We start from the raw sequence: 22670 nt of genomic DNA, 5'->3' as shown, positions 1-22670 counted from the left end.
ATGCACATTATATAGTCTTGCCTTTAGGGATTATTTTTTATATATATAATTAGTATGAACGGCTCACTCCCCCTCTTTTGTTGACTTTACAAAGAAATGCACTCAGGTACAGAGTCTGCCTTTCCCAGGTTGATTATGTGAGCCAAGTCAGCCGTGCTTATCGTGTGAGAAGTCCTAAGGTAATACCTGGGAAAGACCTGAGTGCAATAAATGAAGGAGTGCATCATAAAATGCATATGACTACCCTCTACTGGATGGACCCAGAGCAGCTGAGCTGTGTCAGTGCATCCTCAAAGCCATGATTTAATACAAGTCCTTTCACACTGACTGGGATGGGCTTCGGTTTTCACAGGAGCATCTAAAAGCAGCTGTCAAAGGGAATTCCTGGGTGATCAGGGTGTGCTGTCCTTGGACAAAGAGAGCACTTCTGCTAAGTACAGGTCAATTGTAAATGCAACATACCGAAAAAGTGAAGGCTCTGTAAATGAGAGAAGACAACCGTCACAAACTTTCAAAAATCCAAATGGTTTCTTTGCCTTGCACTTTTATTTCCCAGCAAAATCAGGCCAGATCCCAGCTGGTAAAAACTGGCAAATTTCCATTAGCCTGTGGGTCATTAACTCTGAAAAAAAGGGTAGTTTCAAAACCAGTTTTGTGTATAGTGTTAGTTTCTGTCAGCGTTGCTATAAACAATCGAAATAGAAAGTATCTGGGATGACTACAATACCCATTTCTTTCTCTTGCCATTCAGAGTTGTGTTCCAACCCTGATTTTCCAAGAACAATTGACACGTATCAGAAGCTATATCTGAAAAGCTGAAATATTCACACCAAACTTAATCTACCTTCTAAATTTTCACTGCTGGGGTTACACAAAGACAATCCTTTCTCATTCCCAGGGCTTTGGGACACCCATCACTGCAAACCAAACAAGGTGGATCCAACACTGGAATTTCACTGCCTGGATTTGGAGGAAGTTGGACCAGGAATCTGCAGGTGGAGCTGCTGTGCTCAACAGTCTTTCTCTGCCCAGTTTCACAGCAGAAAAAAAATGTTCACATGTCACAGCACAGTCATTTCTGGCACAATGGTCTGTCTGAGTGGTACGTTAGCATTCATTGGAATCAGTAGCAAAGCTTTCACCCATGGTGAGGAGAAACGTTTTGTTCTCTAAAGGTCAAATCTGGTAAGGGCAAAGCAAAACAAAAGGTATCACTCTTGGCAAACTGACCATTCTAGACAGTCATCCCTGATTTCATACTTGCCAGCGTGCAATGACAGCATCTGTTTGTGAAATGGTCTGAGAGTCTGGCCTGGAAGGATGGTGGGGTCCCTGGCTCAGGGGATGCTGAGCACCCCATGCTCTGCATGGTGACTATCTCCAGCTACCTCATAGCTATGTTAGGGGGACAAAAACATACAAATAATATCTTGAGTGCAGACACCCGAAGGCTTAAGCTGTATTCCTGTGCCTGCCAATGCACCTCCTTCTCTTCCACCTATTAATGCAATAATCTATCCTCCCAGAATGGCAGAAATGAGGAGAAAGTTTGCATTCAAAATTATTCTCTACAACTTAATTTTCAGTTTTTTCAGATAGTCTAGCTTATGTTATTCATACAGTTGGGCATCTTCCATCTCCACTACGAAATTATTCCACTCTAAAATACAGCTCCGTTTTGGGAAACTTTTAGTGAAAGATTAGCTTTAAATTCTCTTCTGCTTGATTTTGCCTCATTGCTCCTATTTATTTTCTATGCTCTTCTAAACAATTCCTCCCTTTCCTTGTTCTCCCCACCCGAGCCCAAGTTTAATTCCTTTAATCTTTCCTTAAAAGACTGTCTCACTGTCCCCTTAATCATTTTTTAATTTCCCATCCTTTAGGCGAGTGCCAAAGATGTTAAAATGAGAAATGGATGCTTGCCATAAAGGAACAGAACTCCTGTAACTCCAAAACAGTTGAAATCATGAGAACTTGCAGGCCATTACCCCATTATGAGAATGGTATTTTTACAGCACTAGAAATGAAGTAATGCAGCAACAAATATTCATGTTTTAAACGTGCTGTCATTCTAGTGGCCCAGCTACAAGTTGCCTGAGAGGTACTGAGGAAGGCTGAGGGTATCACAGTCCCCAGGGAAGAACACCCAAGCTTCACAAAGGTTCCTTCCACTCTGATCCCTTCAACTTTGCTCAGTGTTAAAAAGTCTTTCCTTTACGAAGTCCTAAATTTGCTGCTTTTCAATATCCATCTGTGAGGAGACATGATACAGAAACCCTCACATGGCCTTTTCCTGTCATCTTCACTGTGTACCTCCAGTACCTCTCCCTCTAAATTCAGCAAAGCCTCTTCACACCTGAAAGTATTTGTGATTGCCTCCTTTCAAAATCTGAACAGAAATGGTCAGTGATCATCTGAGATAACTTTGGCATATCATTTCAGCCCAGAATTAAGGTTTAAACAAGAGAAGGTCTGCCAGTCTGATATGTAAAACACGCTATTTAGCATCTACCTGGCTAAACGACACTGACTAAGCTGGTGTGCTCTGTGCATCTGATGCATGTCTGGTTCCTGGGTGCTTGTTGTCATCTTTTCACTCCTTGGCCTTGAAGACAAAGGACAAGCTAAAAATGTTTAGTTAGACCAAAGCACTGTAAACAGTGAACTCTGAGATCACCACAATCATGCAATTAAAAATATCATTATGTTTGAGGATATGCAGGAAGATAAAAGTCTGTGAATAAGTGTGATACTTTAAAATATTTTCACATAATCTGCTTTTTTTCTGATCTCCCATGTCTCTTCTGAGGAGACACTTTATTACACAGAGGCAAATGGGCAACGTGTCAAGCAACAGATGTGGTTTTGTTGAGAGCACCCCACACTGAGTCAGGTCTACTGCTGTTCTGTGAGTGCAAGGAAGTACCACAAGGTAGATCTCTTGCCAGATCCCTTCTCCCTTCTCTAGAATGTGTTTTCAGGCATCATGACTCGTGCCATTTAAGGAAAAGCCCCCTGGGCCTTGTTTTATGTGGAGACAGTTTGCTTGAGGTCTACAGGGAACTGGGCTGAGACTGTGTCTCTTTGGAAGGGAAAGCAAAGCAATTCCTAGAGCTGGGCAGTTCCTGTGCAAAGGTAGACAAATGTAGTGGTGCCCATTTTGAAACCAGGGGGCAAAAGGGCAAGATTTGTTTCACATGACTGAAAGGACCTGACTTGCAGTGTTGATGAGACACCCTCTGGAAGGTGCAGACATGAAGGTGCCCTGTGCCTTTGGGTATCCTGAAGGGATTACCCTGTGATACCTGGGATCACAGAGGCTAGGACTGGTGACTCAGATGGCCCTACCAGCTTTACCTTGTGTTTTCCTTTTTGTAATACTCCATCTTCCTCACTCCCTCACTGAAACAGAGTGAAATCATATCAACATGGATACAGCAGATTAGTTTTACAAGGTTCCCACCAGTCTGACATTCATCAGCTTTCTAATCTCGTGGTAACACAATCCCCTTTACAAGCACTGGCTGAAGCAGCGCTCGCTCAGGCCGAGGCTGAGGGCTGCAGGTTAAACTGATATCCAGGTTCTGCATTCCACCAGCTCATTGTAGCACTACTCCTGACATTCCCAGGGCCTGGCAGCCCTCCATTCAAGGGTTAAAGGGAAGTTGTAAGCAACGGTTCTAAAACACTTGGAAGAATCTCCTTGAATCAAAACCATTTCATAAAAGGCTCTCTGCCAGGCAATAAAATATTTTTGATGGACTCTTATTTTATCATTACCCATGTAAGAAAAATGTATTGCAAGAATCCCAACACAATTCAGGGAAGTAATCATTTGCAGATTTAGTAGGCATTCTCAATTGGCAAAAATGAAAGATTTATTGTAGGCATGATGAAACAAAGAGCAGTTGTGCAAACTTTACTGAGCTGGATTATGAGAACATGCTTTTTCCATTTCCCACTTTTAAATGCCTTGGATGCAGTTTCAAAAGGCAGATCAATATCAATTATTTAACACTGGAGCTACACTGTACCTGAGTGTAGGATCTCTTCACACATATGTTATCTGTACACAACAATAAAAGAAGGAGATCTGGGGAAGACACTGCTATAGACAACTAAAGCAGACTTTGAAATAAAACTCCTATTGTTCCTTGACTCCACAAGCAGCCCAGGGATGTAAATAGAAAAGTCAGGCACTGACAAATGTCTGTGATGTAAATGCACAGCTATTTGAAATGAAGCCACTTCTGACTTAGCCAAACACAGAAAATACAGGTGTCCTTGAGACAGAATACAGGGCACTGAATTCTCTGTAACAGCAACATTTTCTTTGAAAGCCACAGTACAGCTGAATAAAATAGCTGTTTTGCACACACTTACTAGTGTGAATAATGCTCTGAAGTAGAGGAGACTTTCTGGTCAGCAAAGGTGCACAACTTCGCACTGGCTTTACAAAATAGGTGGAAGAGAAAACACTTTGGGAAGGAAGAAGTCTTTTCTTTCTGGCCTTTTCTGCCAGGCACTCAGTGTGTGACTTCTGGCGCTTTTTGGCTGAGCCACTCTGGGCTCACATTCCCTGGTTAAAATTCAAGGGTTCTTTACAACTACACCAATTTAAACAGGGACAGAAAGTGGCAGCGTAATTTGACTTAGTTCAACTTTATCTAGGACCTGGGCACAAGAGTTTTCATCACCCAGGAAATGCTGTAGGCAGGCAAAAGCTTGAGAGAGCTTTGAGATTCTCAGCAGAGGGAATGATTAGAGATGCAAAATAGCATTATGGATGTGTTATGTTATTGGCTTCAGTACCTTACTGTGATTATTCATCCTCACTGTTCTCCAAAGAAATTTGTTTCATTGCACTTGTAAGGAAAAGGAGATCCAAGATCAAAATTTCCAGAAGTGTTCACAAAGTTCCAGTAACTCAGTTCCACACTGTCTGGTTTGAGAGGAAGAGAACTTCAGAGGTGCCCTATTAGAGCAGGGCACCTCCAAAACAAAGCTACCCAAAACCAGGCCTGCTTTTGACAGTCTTACTCGATGTCAGCTGTCAGATGCCAGAAGGTTACATTATGATGTATTTAGCTTAAACAGCATGTTATTTTTCTACTAGGCCCACTCGCTGAATGAGCAAGTGAAGGTTTCAGAATCTGGCCCTCAGTGCAGCCCAAGATAAACACCCTGTGCTTTTCATTTCTCATCCCATGTCAAAGGCCAACTGCTGTTGGTTTGCCCCAAAGTAACAAACAAATGCATCACACTGAGCACTGAGCTCCAACTGCATAAAACACTGTATAAAGTTTTTAATGTGCACTAAATTCCTTCTTCTCCCCTGAGAGTACACTATATGGCCTCTGTGCTGCCACAAATGCAGATTAACATTTTTATTAAATGACATAGGCTTCACTAATACAGAGTATTAAAACGTATGAGCCTAATAAGAAACATTAATAAGTATATCATTGGCACAGTTTTTTAACAATATTTAATTTTACTGCTTTTTAATTTGACCAAGCCTTCTGCCAGGTGATACAAACTATTTTTCCTTCTTGAGGTTAATCACTGTTCAGAGAGACTAAATCACTGAGTTCCGAACAATTCCATACCATTTTTAATAATCCCCACAGAACACATACAAAGAAAATAAAATAAAGCTGAGCACTTAACCTCAAGAACACTATCACAAATACTTTGTTTAAAATTTTAGAACTTACAAATTTTCCACCCTCTAAATCTCAGAATATTCTGAGTTGGAAGGGACCCAAAAGGATCATCAAGCCCAATGACAGGATTAATAATATTCAGAGGCAAATTTTTTTTAAATGAAATTTCAGGGGGAAAAAACCTTCTCTCACTGCTCTTAGATATTAGATAACTGCAGACTGCCTTCAAATCACTGAATACAACCTGCTTTCCCCCAGAGCTTCCAGAGACACCCCACCCTCCCAAAATGATGCTGGACCCTGCAGAATTATAGTTTTAGGACCCAACTGCTGGACACATCTTTGAGATACTCCTGAGGTGTATTAAGACATTGGTACAGGAAGCAGGCAGTTCACAATTGTATTTCCTGCTCTGTAAAACTTATGACTGAGGTGGAGAATGCATCTGACTGGTTGAGGGTGTATCACTTGATCTTTACCACTGTGCAGATTCGCACCGTGAAACCGATGGATGATTCGCTCCCAGCCAGGAGGCTCAGTGAGAAAGAAACCTTGTCACACTTTTGCTACATGGGAAATGGTGAGCTACAGAAACCCGGAACAGTTACTGCAAACCCAGCACTTTGAGGACGTAAAGCCTTTCCCTTTTTGCTCTTCAGATGTGATTATTTGATAAAATCCATTGATCTGCACGGCTGAGAAAGTGATCTTGTGGTGCAGCTGGAATAAATTGGGAGTTAGGAGGCTGTTTGCAAGATATCTTCAAAAGGTGATGCCCCATGAGAGGTTTATAGGTCTGTGCTGAGACTGAAGTTTGAATAAATCTACACGTGGAGATTCATCCAGAGCCAGGCCATGGCAGAGCTGGAAATAATTCTGAGTGTCTTAAAATGAGAAAGAAACTTGTTGAGTTTTGTGGGATAAGAGAATAAAGATAAAAACATGGTATCGAGATGCTTTTGTGTGCAAACTGGGCAAAGGGAAGGGAAAGGAGCCTAGAAGAAATTTTCCAAAAAAAGACCTGGGAGACATGCCTAGAACTTTGTCTGGCAGCCAGGCATTGTAGGTCACAACTAATAAATTTCACTTTTTGAAGCTGGGCATACTGCAGCCTATATTGTTTGACAAAGAACATGAATGACTTTGCTTGGCTTGGAGGAGTTCTGGTACAACTGCCTCTTCTGTGTTCCACAACAGGGCCAAGCAGCACAGTCCCCACTTCTAATACAGAAGTGTTCCCTCCCTTTATGAAGCTCTCTGTCAATCAGATCATTGCCAGGTACTTTTCAAAAGCTCAATGTTTAGGACTCTGACAAATATCTGTGGCTTTGTGGGAAAATGGATAATTTTCTTTGTATTTAAATCAGGTCACAGTTGAAATTGTGGTAAAAAAATATGTATTTCGGTAGCCAAATCAAAACACTGAAGAATGAAGAGAAGATAAATCAGTCTAGGATGAGCTGAAATATAATTGTTTGGAGGACTGCACTAACAAAATAAAACCACTGAATAAATCAAATGAGGAAAGCTTTTAAACAACCAAAAAAAGTGTCTTTTTAACACTTTTTCATTCTGAAATAGAAAGTAGTACACTGCTTAGAAAATGCCAACAGTAATAAAATCATCCAGTCCTGCTCACCGTCCCTCCATCATTCTGTTTTCCAAATTGAAGGTGACCCCCATCCACTAACAGTTTTCTTCTCAAAGCTCTACTGTGATACTACTGGTTTGAAAAAACTGGTGGAATACCTTGCAGAATTTTTAACACAAAGCATGGAAATGAATATCCATCCTTTTGTCACAAAGCTATCTGTTCCCTAAACCACTGCCTGCTTAGTCCTATCACCTTACCTTCAGTAGATACCACGTATTGTTAGTGGAAATTATCCAACACTGTGACAACCATAACAGTGGCAATTAATTACATTATATCCTATGACAGGGAGTTTCATAGGATGAGTGCTCACTAGGTTGTGGTGATAATATTGTTTATATCTCACTTTTTTTCTTATTTAAAAGACTGAATGAACAGCAATACCTGCACACTGTCACCAGATCTGTATAAATATATCAGGAAATCTTCAGGAATAGTATGCTTTAACCAGGTCCCAAATTACTTATTAATTTATCAAGTCAAATAAAATAAAATCTTGTGGAACTAAATGTTCTTGTAGGATAAAGGAAGTATGTATCTGAAAGCCCCCTCCATGAAATTTTCATGTTATACTTCTGACTACCATATTCCATTTATCAGATCTCTTCAGTGTCCTGCATAACATTTTTAAGGCACAAAACTGAACTTGAAAACCATTCTGGGTGCTGGCAGCAACAACTGGAATTTACTTGATTTTAATTTATTTAGATTTATGCAAACAAAGAAACCTGAAAGCCTGCCAGCCACACCTAATTCATATCAAACTGCTGGACAGTAACAAAAAAGGCAGCCAGCCCAGCTTGGTCAGAGCACAATTTCATCTGGGCCAGCATCCTACACCATTTTTCTATTAGCCTGATAAAGCAGATGCATCTCACAAAATGTGCTGAAGGATCAACAATCCTGGGACTGAACTGGGAGGTTGATAATCCCTCAGGAAAAACCCTGGCAGCTCCCCCCTCTGCAGCTCAGCTCCAGAAGGCAGGTCCCAAGCCCCTAAAGGTTGTGTCGGACCATTGCACTGTACTTCTCATTTGCATATCTGTCCTGATGCACTGAAAGGTGGGACAGTCACACTCACAACAGAATCTGGGTCCAATAATTTCTACTGCTTTTGCTCTGCAAGATCCGCCAGTGTGGAGTTCTTTGTGGACAGACAAGAGTTCAAATTCACCAGGTGGTTGGGCATGAGGTGACATGGAGCCAGGCCTAAAGCCCGCTGCCAGCCAGCCCTCCAGGGCTGGGGCAGGTTTAAACCCATTTGTACTGTCCTGGAATCTGCAGTGGGCTTTGTAAACAAACAAACATTGTACTTCCACAAAACCACTGCTGTCTACTCCTCTAATCAGAGTGTTTTTAATGCTGCGGTTCCTTGACAGTATCGGGAAATGCCATCAGAGACCTAATAAAAAGAGAGATCTCTGGTGAGGCAGCTTTGATAAAATGGATGTTTCCTACTATTGACTTCAAAGGAAAGAAAGTGAGCCTAATATTATTGTTGTTTTTTTAAAGCACTCCTTTGGCATCAGTGCATGACACCCTCAATTCCAAGAGCCAAAAATACTTTCCAGACTTCAACAAAATTCCCTCGACTCAGGCATGGAAACTCATTGTTTAGGTGAAGTAACTCAAAAGCGTGTAAGCTGGTGCATGCAGACCTATTTTCCTCACAGATGCAGAGCTGTCCTTCAGATTCATCTGTGCCTGTAGCCCGTAGAGATCTCATTTCTCACCATGCATTGCCAGACACTCACTCCCTGTGGATCATAGACAGCATCATACTCACTATCTACTGAGAACAGAGATTCCGTGCTGGTTTCCTTAGGAACAGCAGCAATAATACTAATCTGCTCAACAGGCCCCTTCCTCCTGTACTGCCAATAACCAGGTTGCTGCCCATGAAGTGTTACGGATGCAGCTGAGCCTTCTGATGAAAGCTTGCGCATGTCCATGACATGTCCAACCACCTGCCTCGTGCAGTAAAAATAACAGGGAGTTCAGCCCCAGCACTATCGTTTGTGTAATCTGTACAAAAATCTGCTTCAGAGGTAAATTGCAAATGGTTAGTTTGTGTGATGTAGTGATTTGAACACAAGATCTGCACTGGAATGCTGGAATTACCTCAGGATGCCTTTAGGCAAGTTACTTATCTCCTCTGTCTCAATTTTCCCATGTTTAATGCAGTACCTATAGTGTCTCACCCTTAGGGATTCAAAAGAACTGAGTACAAACAGCACAGGTGCTGAATTTCACTTTGCACAATAGAGCACCCAAATCAATCCATTGAGACTCCTCCCAAACTGAGTATTTTGCATATATACATGAAAAAAAAATTCTGCTTTGAAGTCTTACCCATCCAGACAAGCATGTAATGTGACAGACAAGTCTAGAACATTTTCCTTGAAATACATGAAGTAGAGACATTAATATAATCCCTATCCAGCTCCTTTCACGGGTATCACACACATTAGGATTCCCAATTTCTATAAAGACTAATTGCATATGTAGAAATTACGTAAAGACAAATACACCTACCTTGATCCTCTCTGTGGAGGCCCCTGAGCACATACACACACAGTGATGGGAACATAATTTTCTACTCTTTATGGAGCCACAAGAGTGCAAAAGGGTAAACTAATAAGCCAAGAACAGATTTGTCCAAATCAAACAACTCTAGACAACTAAATGAGCAGCTCTATATTTACATTTGCAAGCAGTGGCTTAAACCAAGGATGCAATATCTGGAGATCAGCACGGTTCTACTCACCAAAGTACTCGAAGAACTGAAAGGCAGCAAAAGATGCAGCTATGAGAAATTTTTTCTTTTCTTTCGTTTTTTTTTTTAAATAAAAACCATTTAAGCTTGCTAATTTTTGCTGTCTCAGACAATCAAAATTCCAATTGTCTGGGACATCAAATCTAAAAAAGCATGAAATTAATCTTCAGAAGTTAAAGTCTTAAAGGCATTGCATCATTATTTTTGTTGGATATATTTTTGATTATAATGCAGATGAACCCCAAATTTAATAAAACTAAAATAACATGAGTAAAGTATGAAACATAACAGGATATTGCAAAGAGATTAGGTAGTTTCCTTTAGACTACTTGCAGAGCCCAAGGAAAAACCAAACTGAGGGACACAATGACGAGAAGGCACTGCTTAATTAGAATATTTAACGGAATATGAAAACAGAATACTCATAGTACCGGTTTTGGCAATGAAACACAGTGAGCAGAATATGGACCCAAAACATCAGTAGTGCTCTGCACCAGACCCTGTTTAGCCTGTCGACTGTCTGTAGTAGAGGAAGAAGCAGGCTCGCTAAATTCAAACCAGCTGCAACGATGAGAGTGTTACAGTTGGACTGAAGGAAGCTTACCTCATGAAAGTATTGTGGAAACTGCTGTTGGAAAGATAATAAAAGGATTAACTGCAGTTTTAGTGAACCATTTACTTTTCAATCAAAATGTCTCATGTATTTCCTGTTCTCAAGTAGCTTGAATTCCAAAATTCCTTTGTCTATTACAGTACATAGTAGCAAAGCCTGTCATAAGAAATTAATAATTTTACATGGAGAAGTACTTTTATGTATGAGGGAGGGGTGCTGCTCGCTGTTAGCTTCTCCTGAGCAGTCAATACCTAGTCAGGCAGTAATCTTACAGAGAGGAACAAAATCAAGGGCTTAAAAAGGAAGTACAATGGGTAATTGTGAACAGCGAAAGAAAATCTCCACTACAAATACCAAGAGATGTAAAGTTACTTTAACAGAGCTACAGCAAAAACGAAACAAAATCTCAGACCTCTATAGACAGAGAATGAATTGCCTTCTTAATTTGCAGGAATAACAGCACAATTATTACCACATCAAAAGAAAAGCCATCATTTAAAATGACATCAGTGCACAATGCAACACTGCACAGCAACCCTTGTTTAAAGCGGAATGGAATTCGCTGGGCAAATAATCCCCACTTGATATTAATAACTATAGGGAGCTGTGCTGCAGCTCTGGATCTTGTCCCTGCTAGATCAAGGTCTTTCCAGGGTAGAAAACTGAATTTGCAAAGAAGACACATTTTTCGTGTGCTCTGTTGGATCCACTTTACTCCACGCAGGATTCCCGACTGTAAGATTTAACATATCATACCTCTGCTGACAGTGGAAAGCTCTTATTCTGGGAATAGGAGAGTTAACTCCAAGTTGGGCCAACGGAAAACTCTTGCTTGTGATTGGGCCATTCCATGTATGGGAACAACTACAGTATCTGCTCCAATAAAACAGATCTTTACACACTTACATGCCAAGGCTAAATACACATGCCATAAAGGCTGTTTGCAACATCAGATGCAAAGGTTTTTCCAACTTATTCACAATGTTAAACCTTGAGATGTTATCAAAAGCTGGTACTTTAATGCAGATGAAAATGATGAAAAGTAAGAAATTTTTAGCATTTGCTAAGATATCACATGATTTAATGTCTCTGATTTACTGAGTCTTCTGTAGGAATGGGAATGTAACATTAGAATTCTGCTATACAATACCTGTCAAATACGCATTTTGCAGGAAAAGAGAAAGGTTCCCTCACCCAGAGTCTACTAAATCTTTCAGCATCACAGGAAAGCTAATCAGCGCTTCACATTTTAAGTATTTCTTCTTAAAAGTGTGAAATAAAAGTAGGAAGAAGACTGATCTTGCTCCAGATCAAAAAAAAAACCCAAAGTAGGCTAAAATAAAATGTCTAAGTATGCTTTCACATCTTACTTACCTATACTTTTCTGTTTACAAAGAAGAAACTTGTATTATCCTTTGATGATTTATCGCTTAATAAAAGCTATGTGTGGGAAGTTAAATTCATTCCTACATTTACAAAATGTGAGTGAGCTACTTCTGGAAACAAACAAGTTGATTCTTCCTCTCGAAGGAAAAAGAAACAAGGAAATCTTAGAGTGTTTCTGTTTTATCTTGGACAACTTGAAGGTATTCGCTAAGTATCTGCACTGTTGCCAGTATCATTTTAGGAATACCCACTCAACAGTGCAGACATTAAGATAATGTTTTTCATTTATCCGATGGAAATAAAGAGATAATCAGGACAATCATGTACAGAGAAAAGTTTTCTCTGCAAAACAATACTGTTGTTTTCTTCCTTCTCCCTTCCATAACTGTCGCAGGCCTGCAAGTTTTTTTCTTGAACAAACGAAAAAAAAGTAAGCTTTTTCTATAAACATTCTTTCCTATTCCTCCATAGAAAGCTACAGCTTGCCATGGAAAAGTCTGTCATGATCTAACTTTCTTACATGCATTTTCCATTCTATCATGCTCTGATCAAAACAATAAAATAGACATATAGCCGAAAATTCTGCCTATCAGGAACCACAACCTGCTGCCATAATAGTTCCCTTTGTCTGTACTTATTTGTGTGTGTGTGTATGTGTGTGTATAACACCCACACGCATGTGGGTGTTACAAATAAGACTTTCCAAATTTCATGGCCCAATTTGGAAGCTTATGTCAAACTTGTTTTGCTTCATCTGTTTCAGTCAGGGTCTTATATCATTGTTGTTTCAAACATGTGGAAAGCTTAATGGAAGTCATTAACTTTTATTTTAGTTTGGCCATATTGTCATCATGGTGGGCAGATGCAGAGATGGTGTTATTCCCAAGATCCTCTTTTTGGAACACTGCTGTTGTTTACATCTTCTTGATCAGAAGAGAACAATGGTTTTTACTTATTTTTAAAGCTCTGTTTTGCAAATTAAAAAAGCCCCTAACAACCTTTGAAAACGTAATTAAACATATTCTTTTTATTTTTTTAGCTGTTTAAAATCCTTTAACAAGTTTCTTTTTTTTTTCTAAACTACCATTTGAAACTTTTGCACTCACAACTCTATGGGTTATTGTTCAGCTGAAGGAATGAAAAGAATTTCATTAGATGTGTTTTATGTTTCTTGATTAAAAATGTCACCCGAGGCTCAGTGACTTTGTTTTACGTTAAATGACGGCTGCGTGCTTTGATCATCACTTTATTAGTGCTTTAATGAATATTAAAAAAACAAAGCACTGTATTAAACTTTAAGCTCTCATATAAGGAAACTGAATCCCTTTTCCAAGAACTACAGTATTTCTTACTCAATCATTTCCTTCTAGATTAAGGGTTTCTCCAATTCCCCTTTAGCCTGCTGCAGACTAAGTTACAGGAAAGCACAACAATTATATTGGAATAAGATCGAAGAGAGAGCAAGAATGAGAGCAGAGCAGTTATGTTTCTATTCAAACAAATATAATCCAGACTTACCATGCACTTGTTTGGTTTTTCTCCAGAATGAACCCTCATATGAATCAGCAGTTTGTAACGAGCATTGAAGGGTTTATAGCGGCGGACACAGCCTGCCCAGAAGCAAGTGAAGTCCTCTCCTTTCCGCTGGTCAATGTGAGTCTTTTCTATGTGTCTGACCAGTTCGTCTTGTTGGTCATAAGTGGCACTGCAGTCAATCCACTGACAGACCTGCTTGCCACTGCTCAGGTCCTGTTCATCCCCGTCACTGGGCTGCAGGGACTTTGGAGACATGGAGGCGTTTAAGTGAGGCAGAGTCCCTTGGGTCTGGCTTAGCTGCTGGTGGAGGTGGTAAGGGGGAGGCAGCCCCTGGTGATGGCGAAAAAGATCAGCACTGGAGGAATAATCGTCAGCTGGTTCTTGTTTTAAGAAACTCACCTTCTGGGTGCTGTGCGAGGTGTTCTGGTGAGCAATGCCAGTACCATTCATCATAAGGCTGAGGCTTCCATTCTCCTCCACTTGCTGCATTTGTATCTGCTCACAGTCACCTCTGTCACAGTCAGCGGAAAGAGGTACAAGACATGCTGGAGGGGAGGGAATACTGCAAGGGTTTCCAGGCTGAGAGCAAGATTGGGGCTGAGAGGATTTTTGAGCACTGTGATGACTTATCTCCACAGGATGAGAGGAAATGCCAGCTGCATTAGTTCGCAGCCCATTCACACAGGTGACCAGTGACGTCTGCGATGTGCGGATGATCGCGGTAATATCGATTCCTTCGGCTGAAGACGGCACAACAGAGATGCATCTCTTCTTCAGGTTGCTTGTTTGTAGCCTAGCTGAGTGCTGAGGGGTGCCAAGCGACAAAGGACTCAGGGAGGAGCTGTGTTCATTATTAAACAAGTAGGATGAAAGTGAATTTGTAAAGCTATTATTCATTAGGTCTAGTTCAGGATGCAGACTACCGGAGGCTCTCAGCTCCATCCCCTCCGTAATCCTCCTATGTGTGGAAGCCTCAGACAGAACCTTATAATCACTCGGGCATTCTTGTTTAATGTGCTGAGCCGGGTGACTTCCATTCAGGCATGGAGCAGCAGAATCTACTGAGTCTTGAAACCTGGGTGACCTGTAATACAGTTTTCATTAAGCATCGCTAACTACCACAGGATTTATGATTTTTGTACAAGATACAACACTTGTTAAGCCCTGGAGAATGGAAGCGTTTGCTCTCTGCTGAATGTTGCCTGTCTAATGCAGCAATTACACCAAAAAAAATCTGCAATGCTTCCCCTACAACCTGTGTGAAGTCAGCATCATTTTACACGGGATTAATTTTACGCAATGGGTTACACACGGAACAGACAATCTCCCCTCCACTGCTACAGGCAGTTCATCAATCACAATCTAGGCTTTCAATGCATAATAGATCGGGCAAAACAATAGCTGAGAATGAAGTTTGAGAGCTTTGGGCATTTTTGAATTATTCAAATATCTGCATTTTCCTCAGAGCACACTGGGAAAATGCCTCGGCATTCTTGTTCACACGAATCAAAAAAGGCTGGCTGAGCTACGCTTACATGTCCGAGACAGGCTTTCCTTCACTAGACTAAAACAGGAGCAATATCAGTGGGGAAAAAAGGAATACAAAGAAAGAACTGCTCAATTTCAACCAGCAGTTCAGAATCAATGAGATATCAGCTGAGTATTTACATTCACAAAATACAAAGTACACAGTCGGTAGATTTAAATTGGCAGCCTGTGCACTCCCATTTCTATTTTTCATAATAAAGTGTGCATGGGTCTGTAAATCAAAGTAAGACTGTTCTGCAAAAGCGATTTTTCATCTTTCCTGATGTGTGCTGAATCCATTCACTCAGGAAGCAGAATCTTGAGAAATGCCACATAGACTTTTCAAAAAAACACTGCATTAGGAAACAGCTCCTCCTAACATTTTCTTCCAAGCAGTTAGCAACTGGTTTATGGCTTAAAATAAAACATTTTATCTCAGCTATAAACATTTACTGTGGATGATCCAACTGTGTGATTTTTCTTAGGACCAGAGGGTGTTCCTTACATATCCCTAAAGCACGGGAGGGTTTAACCTATGGCTTCACTGTGCAGCGATGTGCCAGACTCAGAAGAGGAAGCAGTACATCTGTGTGCAGGAAAGCTGTACCTGAGCTAATAAACCCTCCAGAGAAGTGCCCCATGGCTCTTAGGCTGACATGTTCCACTTAAATGAATTTCATGCTTTTCTGATGCTAGCACCACAAAAGCTGGAAAAAACCCAACCATTTGGCAACTTGTGTGTGACACCACAGCAAAGGCAGATCTGACACATTTTAAAGCATGAAACACATATGCATAAGGTATTTTGCACATAAACATATATTAAACTGTGAAGCTGCTGAATAAACTGCATTTATTTTATACCTTAGATGATTTTATCACTATTATCCACCACTAACATTAAAATGGGAAGCTGTGACAACTTCTACAACTTCCCTGGTAACAGCTCTCAGAGAATGAGCAATTACAAAAAAACATAACAACAATATAAAGCTTAAAAAATACTTCCTTCCCATGAAATTAGGGTTGTCAAAAAATGACACCTGTTCGAGGCACACAACTGGCAGCAGTGCATTCACTAGTGACAGGTTTCTAAGCTCCAACAGTTTGCAGGCAATAGGGCTTGATATTAAAAAACCCTTTAAGATCATGAGAGAAGTGAAATTCCCCACCATTCACTGATATAGAACAATCAGATCTTGCATTTGCCACCAGAAATTTCAAAAGAGTATATTTAAACATTTTAGAGGTTTCCATAAACCATTACTTATAATTTCTCCCTTTAGGTTTGCACAGTTGGTCTCAGGGTAAACTTAAAGCACCTGTTTTTGCAGATGGTAAATTTATATTAAAAAAACCCAAGCCCAACAGTATTCATACATTATTTTTTAACATTTACAGAACCATATGTCTGTAAAATATGTGGCATAAGTATACTTTTATGGCACATGTTTGGGAAACCCTGCTCTGCTTGCTCAGTAAAAAGCATGGTGTTTTAAACTCATTCTGAGAAAGGCTTTACACATGCCATGCCAGGCACAGTATTTCCTATTACTTAGTTTCTGCTGTACAAAAACTCTTCTAAATAATTCAGTTTGTATCATAGTTTAGTGGTCCCAAAGCCTCAGGCTAAAGTAAACACAACACATTTCCTACATCACATAAAGCTAACCCAAGCCTTACATTTCAGCCTGTGATAATTGGTGTCATATTATTAAGCTTTATGTAAAGCTCCCATCTTGCCAAAAATCCACATGAGGAGTTTGGCTTTTGCCTAAGCTGGAGTCAGTGCAGAGTACCCTCAGGATGGATACAAACATCCCTATCCTGAGAAATACTAGCTTCCCAAAACTCTCAGGAACATCCATCTGCATTTCCAGCAGAGGAGTTTACTCAGAGTCAGGACTGTATTGCTGTGATGCTGCCACATAGAATATGAGACACACAAGAGAGGAGTTTTGAAACAAAAGGCAAGCTGGAATACCTTATTTCAAAAGCAATGATGGCACTGAATTCATACTTCCCATTGCCACAGCCATGTCTTATCCATTGCTCTGCCTACAAAATGATAAGCACAGGCTGCTTGTGCAGATCAGAAGCAAGTCCTTTCCAGGGACTGCAGTTTTCTCTGTAGCACTATGTACTTATATACACTATATATCCCATGTTAGCTAGCTCTGCTGGGAGGATCTAACATTTCTTCAATCTCCTGATGTTTTGATCGTTGGGCTACTTAATGCTGAGGTTGCATTAATGCACAGTTCCTGTATTACTGGCAGAATTCTGCCATCACTATTCTAGGGAAAGCCCTGCTCGTTCCTCCCAGTCCTGAAAGGGTTGGAGGAAGAAGGTGCAAAGAAACAAAATTAATGCAGGAGCAACCTAAGGTGTCTGGCATCCAACTTGCTGGGTGGGTCCTCTTTTACCCATTGACTATTTGCTCCTGCAAAGGCATCTTGCTGTCACAGCCAGGGATCAGATTCCAGGCCTGGTACCCACAGGCTGTGCTGGCCCTAAGGATTTCATGATCTCTGGACAGCAGCCAAATATAAATGTCTACAAAACAAACAGCCAAGATGAGGGGACGAAGTAGAGCGGGACAGTGTAAGGAGCACCGTGTGGACACATGGATCAGCACGAGCAGCTCTGGGGGGCTTCCAGATGGGCAATCCTGGAAGGGAGTGGAGTCAGCAGGAGAATACACCCCACAAGCCTCTCTTCATGGGGAGCATCCATGCACCAGGGATGGACAGTCCGAGGGAGCAGAATTGCTGCTGAAGCACATGAAAGCTGAGTGTAAGGCCTTTGAAGAGTAACAGCAGCCTCTCAGAGGATACTAAGGCAGTGTTTCCAAAGAGACTCCCTTACGTGGTAATTGGAGCCAGAGCACGAGGCCAGTAGCACCACGCCAGAAGCGCTGCAGTTCCCAACTGCCCTCAGAGGAAAAGATGACTGTATCTGAAATCTCCGGATTATTTACAAAACATACATGCCTTCCATTGCCACTGTAAATGTGTGCTCGGTGATAACTGACAGTTTTAAGAAGCTGGAGGGGATTGTTCTGCTGCACATCCAGGGACCCCATGCAACACTATCCGAGTGCTCTGATGTCTTCCCTGGGTTTTACATCTGAGCACTGAGCACCGTGTGGGAGGGTTTGCCGCGTCTGATAATGGATTATTTGACAAAGGGCCAACATTAGCTGTGTGCTGACTCCAGTTGTGGTGAGGAAGGTATTGGGACTTTTCCAGTCCCACACGCATTGCATTCACAGATAGAATGTAGCAGCAATTAGGCTGCAGAACTTAGAAGTTATTAACTGAGTGGGGAAAAGGGGCCAGGAAGAAGAAGGATCATGATTCTTGGACTACGGCAGTCATCCCTAGAATACAGTTTTCAAGAGAAAGCAATTCAGGGAGAAGCTGAAGGGGATAACAAGTTTCAGTGCATTGAGGGGAAAAAAGGACAATCACAACTCCAAATCCTGAGGGAGACTTTTGATTTCTAGGGGAGGTGCTCTCTGGTTTGTTTGGCTTTTCCCTGACATTCCATATCCTAGAAACACAAAGTTGTTCAAAGCTCAACCCAGAGAGACTGTTTGAATTTGTATCTCCCTTTATTTCTGTGCTAGTCACTAGAACTGGGCAGAACAACCAAAGAGAGTTTGCCCTGACTTCTGTGTGCTCCAATATCTGATAATTCCAGCCCTACTACTCTATTTTCTAATGAAGGCTGAGATGGGGGGCAGGGGGGTGCAGAGCACTCCTGGCTCCCACTAATTTCACTGCTGGGCATTTACCCCCACCTCAGTTATGTTCTCCTGTTTTCAGATCTTCAGGAAAGACCATCTTTTCTGTTACTTGTTTGTAAAGAACCTTCAGTGTCACAAACACCACAAACAGAAATCATCCCAAATGCTTCTCTCAAATGCCAAAGTTCTGGCTCTGAACCACGTGTCTTACGAGCAGCACAGTGATATAATGAGACACTGTGTCTAGGAGGTCCACAGAGCAGAGCTGGGCACTGGCTTCACCTTGCAAATCCCATGCTGACAAAATCAGTACTAGCCAGGTGGACACACAAGCAAGAGCATGATCAGTGGGACACAAAACCAAACTTGTAATGGAGAAGAAGGATCCTTCAAGATACTCTCCATACATTTCCAAACTTAGAAGCAGCAGAGCTTCAAGGCTTTAGACCATGCCACAAGGCAAAGGAGAGGGAATCAGGCCTATAACCCGCTGCTTTCTCATGTTATGCAACAGACAATCCTTTATGTTGCTCTGGGAATCCTCTTCCAAATGGGGGCTGGAAGGGGTTCATATTTCTGAGGGTGGGTACTGTGATGCCAGGTATGCAGCTATCTGTCATTTCCTCATTATAAATTTTACAAAAAGGTTCAGAAAGATCTAAGCAGAGCACTCTCTTCCTCCTTTTGTTTGCTCCTGCCCTAATTATCTTTGTTTCATAATTGTCCTCACTGACAGAATTAAAAAAAGGTTGATAATTGCCAGTCCCACATTGAGCCATAAAGAAGCCAGGAGGGAGCAGATTTACATCCAGCTGCAAATGCATCTACAAATCTTTGTAGCAATACTGGAATATTTTGTTATGTGGCATGGATATTATTTGTCCTTTTTAAACAAACAAACAAACACACAAAAAACTCTTTCCACTTGTTTGTCATATTACTTTGCCTCCTTCTCCTGAAAACACAGATGTTCTTACCCCACCAGTAAATGGAAAAGGGGAAACAAGACATAAATATGTATAATAAAATCAGAAACAGTCGGATTTTCAAGACCAAGCTGTAGGCCGTATTTCCTCTTGCTGTGGCTATGGAAATTTGGGCTTGATAGTTCCATGCACATAGTGCCAGTTATTCCAAGTACCTAAGATAAAGGCTGCAACTTTACTGAGGTTTCTCTTTTCTACAGCTCTTCAAAAAGGTCAAGATTATTCCATATTATATCCCCTGCCAAAAAGCAGCATAATTAAAATAGATGGACAGATTTTAATTTGTAGCAGGCTTCTATTCACAATGGATGTCTGTTTAGGGTACTTGTTTAAAATCTGGTAATGTTAAATTTGTTACAACAACAAAAAAATAATGGAGTTCTGTGTTTTCATATAATTAATTTATAGCAAATGTTTAAATAGAGATTCTGTTCATAGCATATCCAACTACAGTGTATATATCAAAACCAGAGACCAAATTTTCACATTACGGCCTTAAAAGCAAATACCAAGGATGTGGCTGTATGGGAACACTGAAAATACTGAACACTGAAAAGGAGATGCTGTAGAAATTAAAGTGGCATTGGCTTCCTGTACGTTTGATGGTGGCATGCCAAATTGCCACATGGGAGACACTGGGTTGGGACCGAGTATCATCCCTGACCTCCAGGCTGCAATTTGGAAACACCACGGCAATGGGGCAGAGGTACAGGGGAGGCAAGTCTGACCCTACTGAACCCTCTGAGGCAAAGTTCTCATCTACTTTTGAGCACCCTGGAAGAGCCCCCCCAGAGAAGCTGTATTTAAACTTCAGTTCAGGGGCTGTGGCTGCACACGCAGTGACTCCTCTGGCACTGAAGGACTTCCGAAACAAAGGGGAAGCCAATAATACACTTTCAAATGTAGCACCCACAGACGCTACTGGGAAACAGTCCCAACAAAGCAACTCTCCAGAAGAGCAAAGTGCACGAACTGATAGAAGTTGCAGCTTTGGTACCTCATATCCGAGTGCGCCAGGTTGAGCTGACCCACGTGCAGCAGCCTCTCCCGGGACAGGGGGTGCTCTCGCATGAGGGAGTTCCCTGTGTGGATGAACAGCCCTTGCCTGCAGACAGGCACTGAACTACTCGTCATCTCCATGTCCATCATGGTCTTCTTCTCGGAGATCAAACTGCAATGACTGTAGCCACCGTTCACTGTCAAAAAAATAAGTAAAATAAAAAACAATAAGCCTTTGACTAAGAACTCTCTACAATGACTACTACTTTGTACGCTCGTTTTGGATCTCCTTGCAGAATTCTCATCAATGACACGGCAGTGGAAACGAAGGGTTTCACAAGGAAGACAAAATTAATCGCAAAGGAATCTGGATCTGTGAACTATTGTTTATTTCTCATTTTAAGTTTTGTGGCTATTTCTACCTCAAAAAAGGTAACTTCCTTCCTTCTTTGCATTTTTAGGGTAAAGCCTTGCCTGTTACATTTTGGAGAGGGATGTTTCAGAGTCCCTTTATTTCCAGGGAGAGGGACTCTCTGAAAACAGTGACGTAAGTCGAGTTTTTCTTTGCAGATAATTATCTCTGTGATTATGACTTTAGATGGGCATGTTTCTATTTTACTGTCAGGTCAACAGTGTGAAAAAATTTAAGTGGTTTTGTTTTAATTTATACATTTAACTGTATTTTCCAAGTAAGCTATTATTATAAATGCTAATGCTAATAATCATAAATTCTGCTCTGGTAAATACTCCATTTTACAGACTAGAAAAACAGACTAGAGCTATAGCAATATTACTCAGAAATATATATATCACCATTTTCGCTATGGTAGATAAATCATGTTCTTAAAATACTAGATCTTCCTCAAATCTGATTTTTCATGCAGACAAAATGTAATGGTGTCAGATACAAGTGTAGTTCTGTAGTTTTCATACAGAGCTCAGAAGTGGCTCCTTCATCCTTGTACCCAGCTCTGATGGTGAGCTGAACTGCACTGTAGTCAGCCCACTCTCCAAGGAGGCACTGAGTGTCACACACTGAGGAAGAAAACAAATTCTGCAAAGAGACAGAAAAGATAAAGCCTGTGCTCAGTTTCCTGCAAATCACTGATTTTCACAAGCATCCAGGTGTGTTACAAGGTACAATTCATCCCACTATAGTTTTGTTGTCTCTTGAGTTTTACCCAGACAATGCCTACCTCATTCAGCCATCCCAAAATAGGCTCATGCAGCTCCAAGACATGTTTTCCTCTTCTCATTGACTATACAAGGTGCCTAAACAAGTAACTTAAACTAAGTACCTGACTTAGTAAATTGTGTGAAATTAATTGTGTGAAATCAATCCCTCTGAGCAGCCATAGACTCACAAACATCCCCATCACCAATAACCTGCTCTTCACTGCTCTCAGGTCTGCTCCTTCTTCTACTGAAACCCTCACTGGACTCGCCACAGACAACACAACTTCTACCATTTCAGCAGTATAATTTGTGGTATTATCCAGGGCAGGTATATATCAGTATTGAATCATAGAATGGCTTGGGTTGGAAGGGACCTTCAAAGATCATCTAGTCCAAACCCCCTGTCATGGCCAGGCATGTCTTCCACTAGACCAGGTTGCTCAAAGTCCCATCCAACCTGGCCTTGAACTGTTCCAGGGATGGAGCATCCACAGCTCTTCTGGGCAAACTGTGCCAGTGCCTCACCACTCTTCATGAAAAATTTCCTCCCTTATATCCTAACTAAATCTATCTTCCTTCTGTTTAAAACCATTGCCCCTT

At 41.1% G+C, this 22670-nt stretch overlaps 1 protein-coding gene across 3 annotated transcripts in view; it reads right to left on the bottom strand.

Annotated features, from left to right (window-relative positions):
• Nucleotides 1-22670, bottom strand: part of GLIS1 (GLIS family zinc finger 1) — a 183072-nt gene that overhangs the window by 74745 nt on the left and 85657 nt on the right. For all 3 annotated transcript variants that reach the window (XM_064665176.1, XM_064665175.1, XM_064665177.1), the window contains 2 exons: nucleotides 20893-21091; nucleotides 13614-14715 (listed from right to left, as the gene is read on the bottom strand). In XM_064665176.1, the coding sequence (XP_064521246.1) occupies nucleotides 13614-14715; nucleotides 20893-21091 (1301 nt within the window). The remainder of the gene's footprint in view (nucleotides 1-13613; nucleotides 14716-20892; nucleotides 21092-22670) is intronic.

This window comes from Pseudopipra pipra, chromosome 9 (genome assembly GCF_036250125.1).
Source record: "Pseudopipra pipra isolate bDixPip1 chromosome 9, bDixPip1.hap1, whole genome shotgun sequence".
Classification (NCBI taxonomy): Eukaryota; Metazoa; Chordata; class Aves; order Passeriformes; family Pipridae; genus Pseudopipra; species Pseudopipra pipra.
The sequence above is the reverse complement of the archived record's forward strand: the minus strand, read 5'-3'. Positions and strand labels throughout refer to the sequence as shown.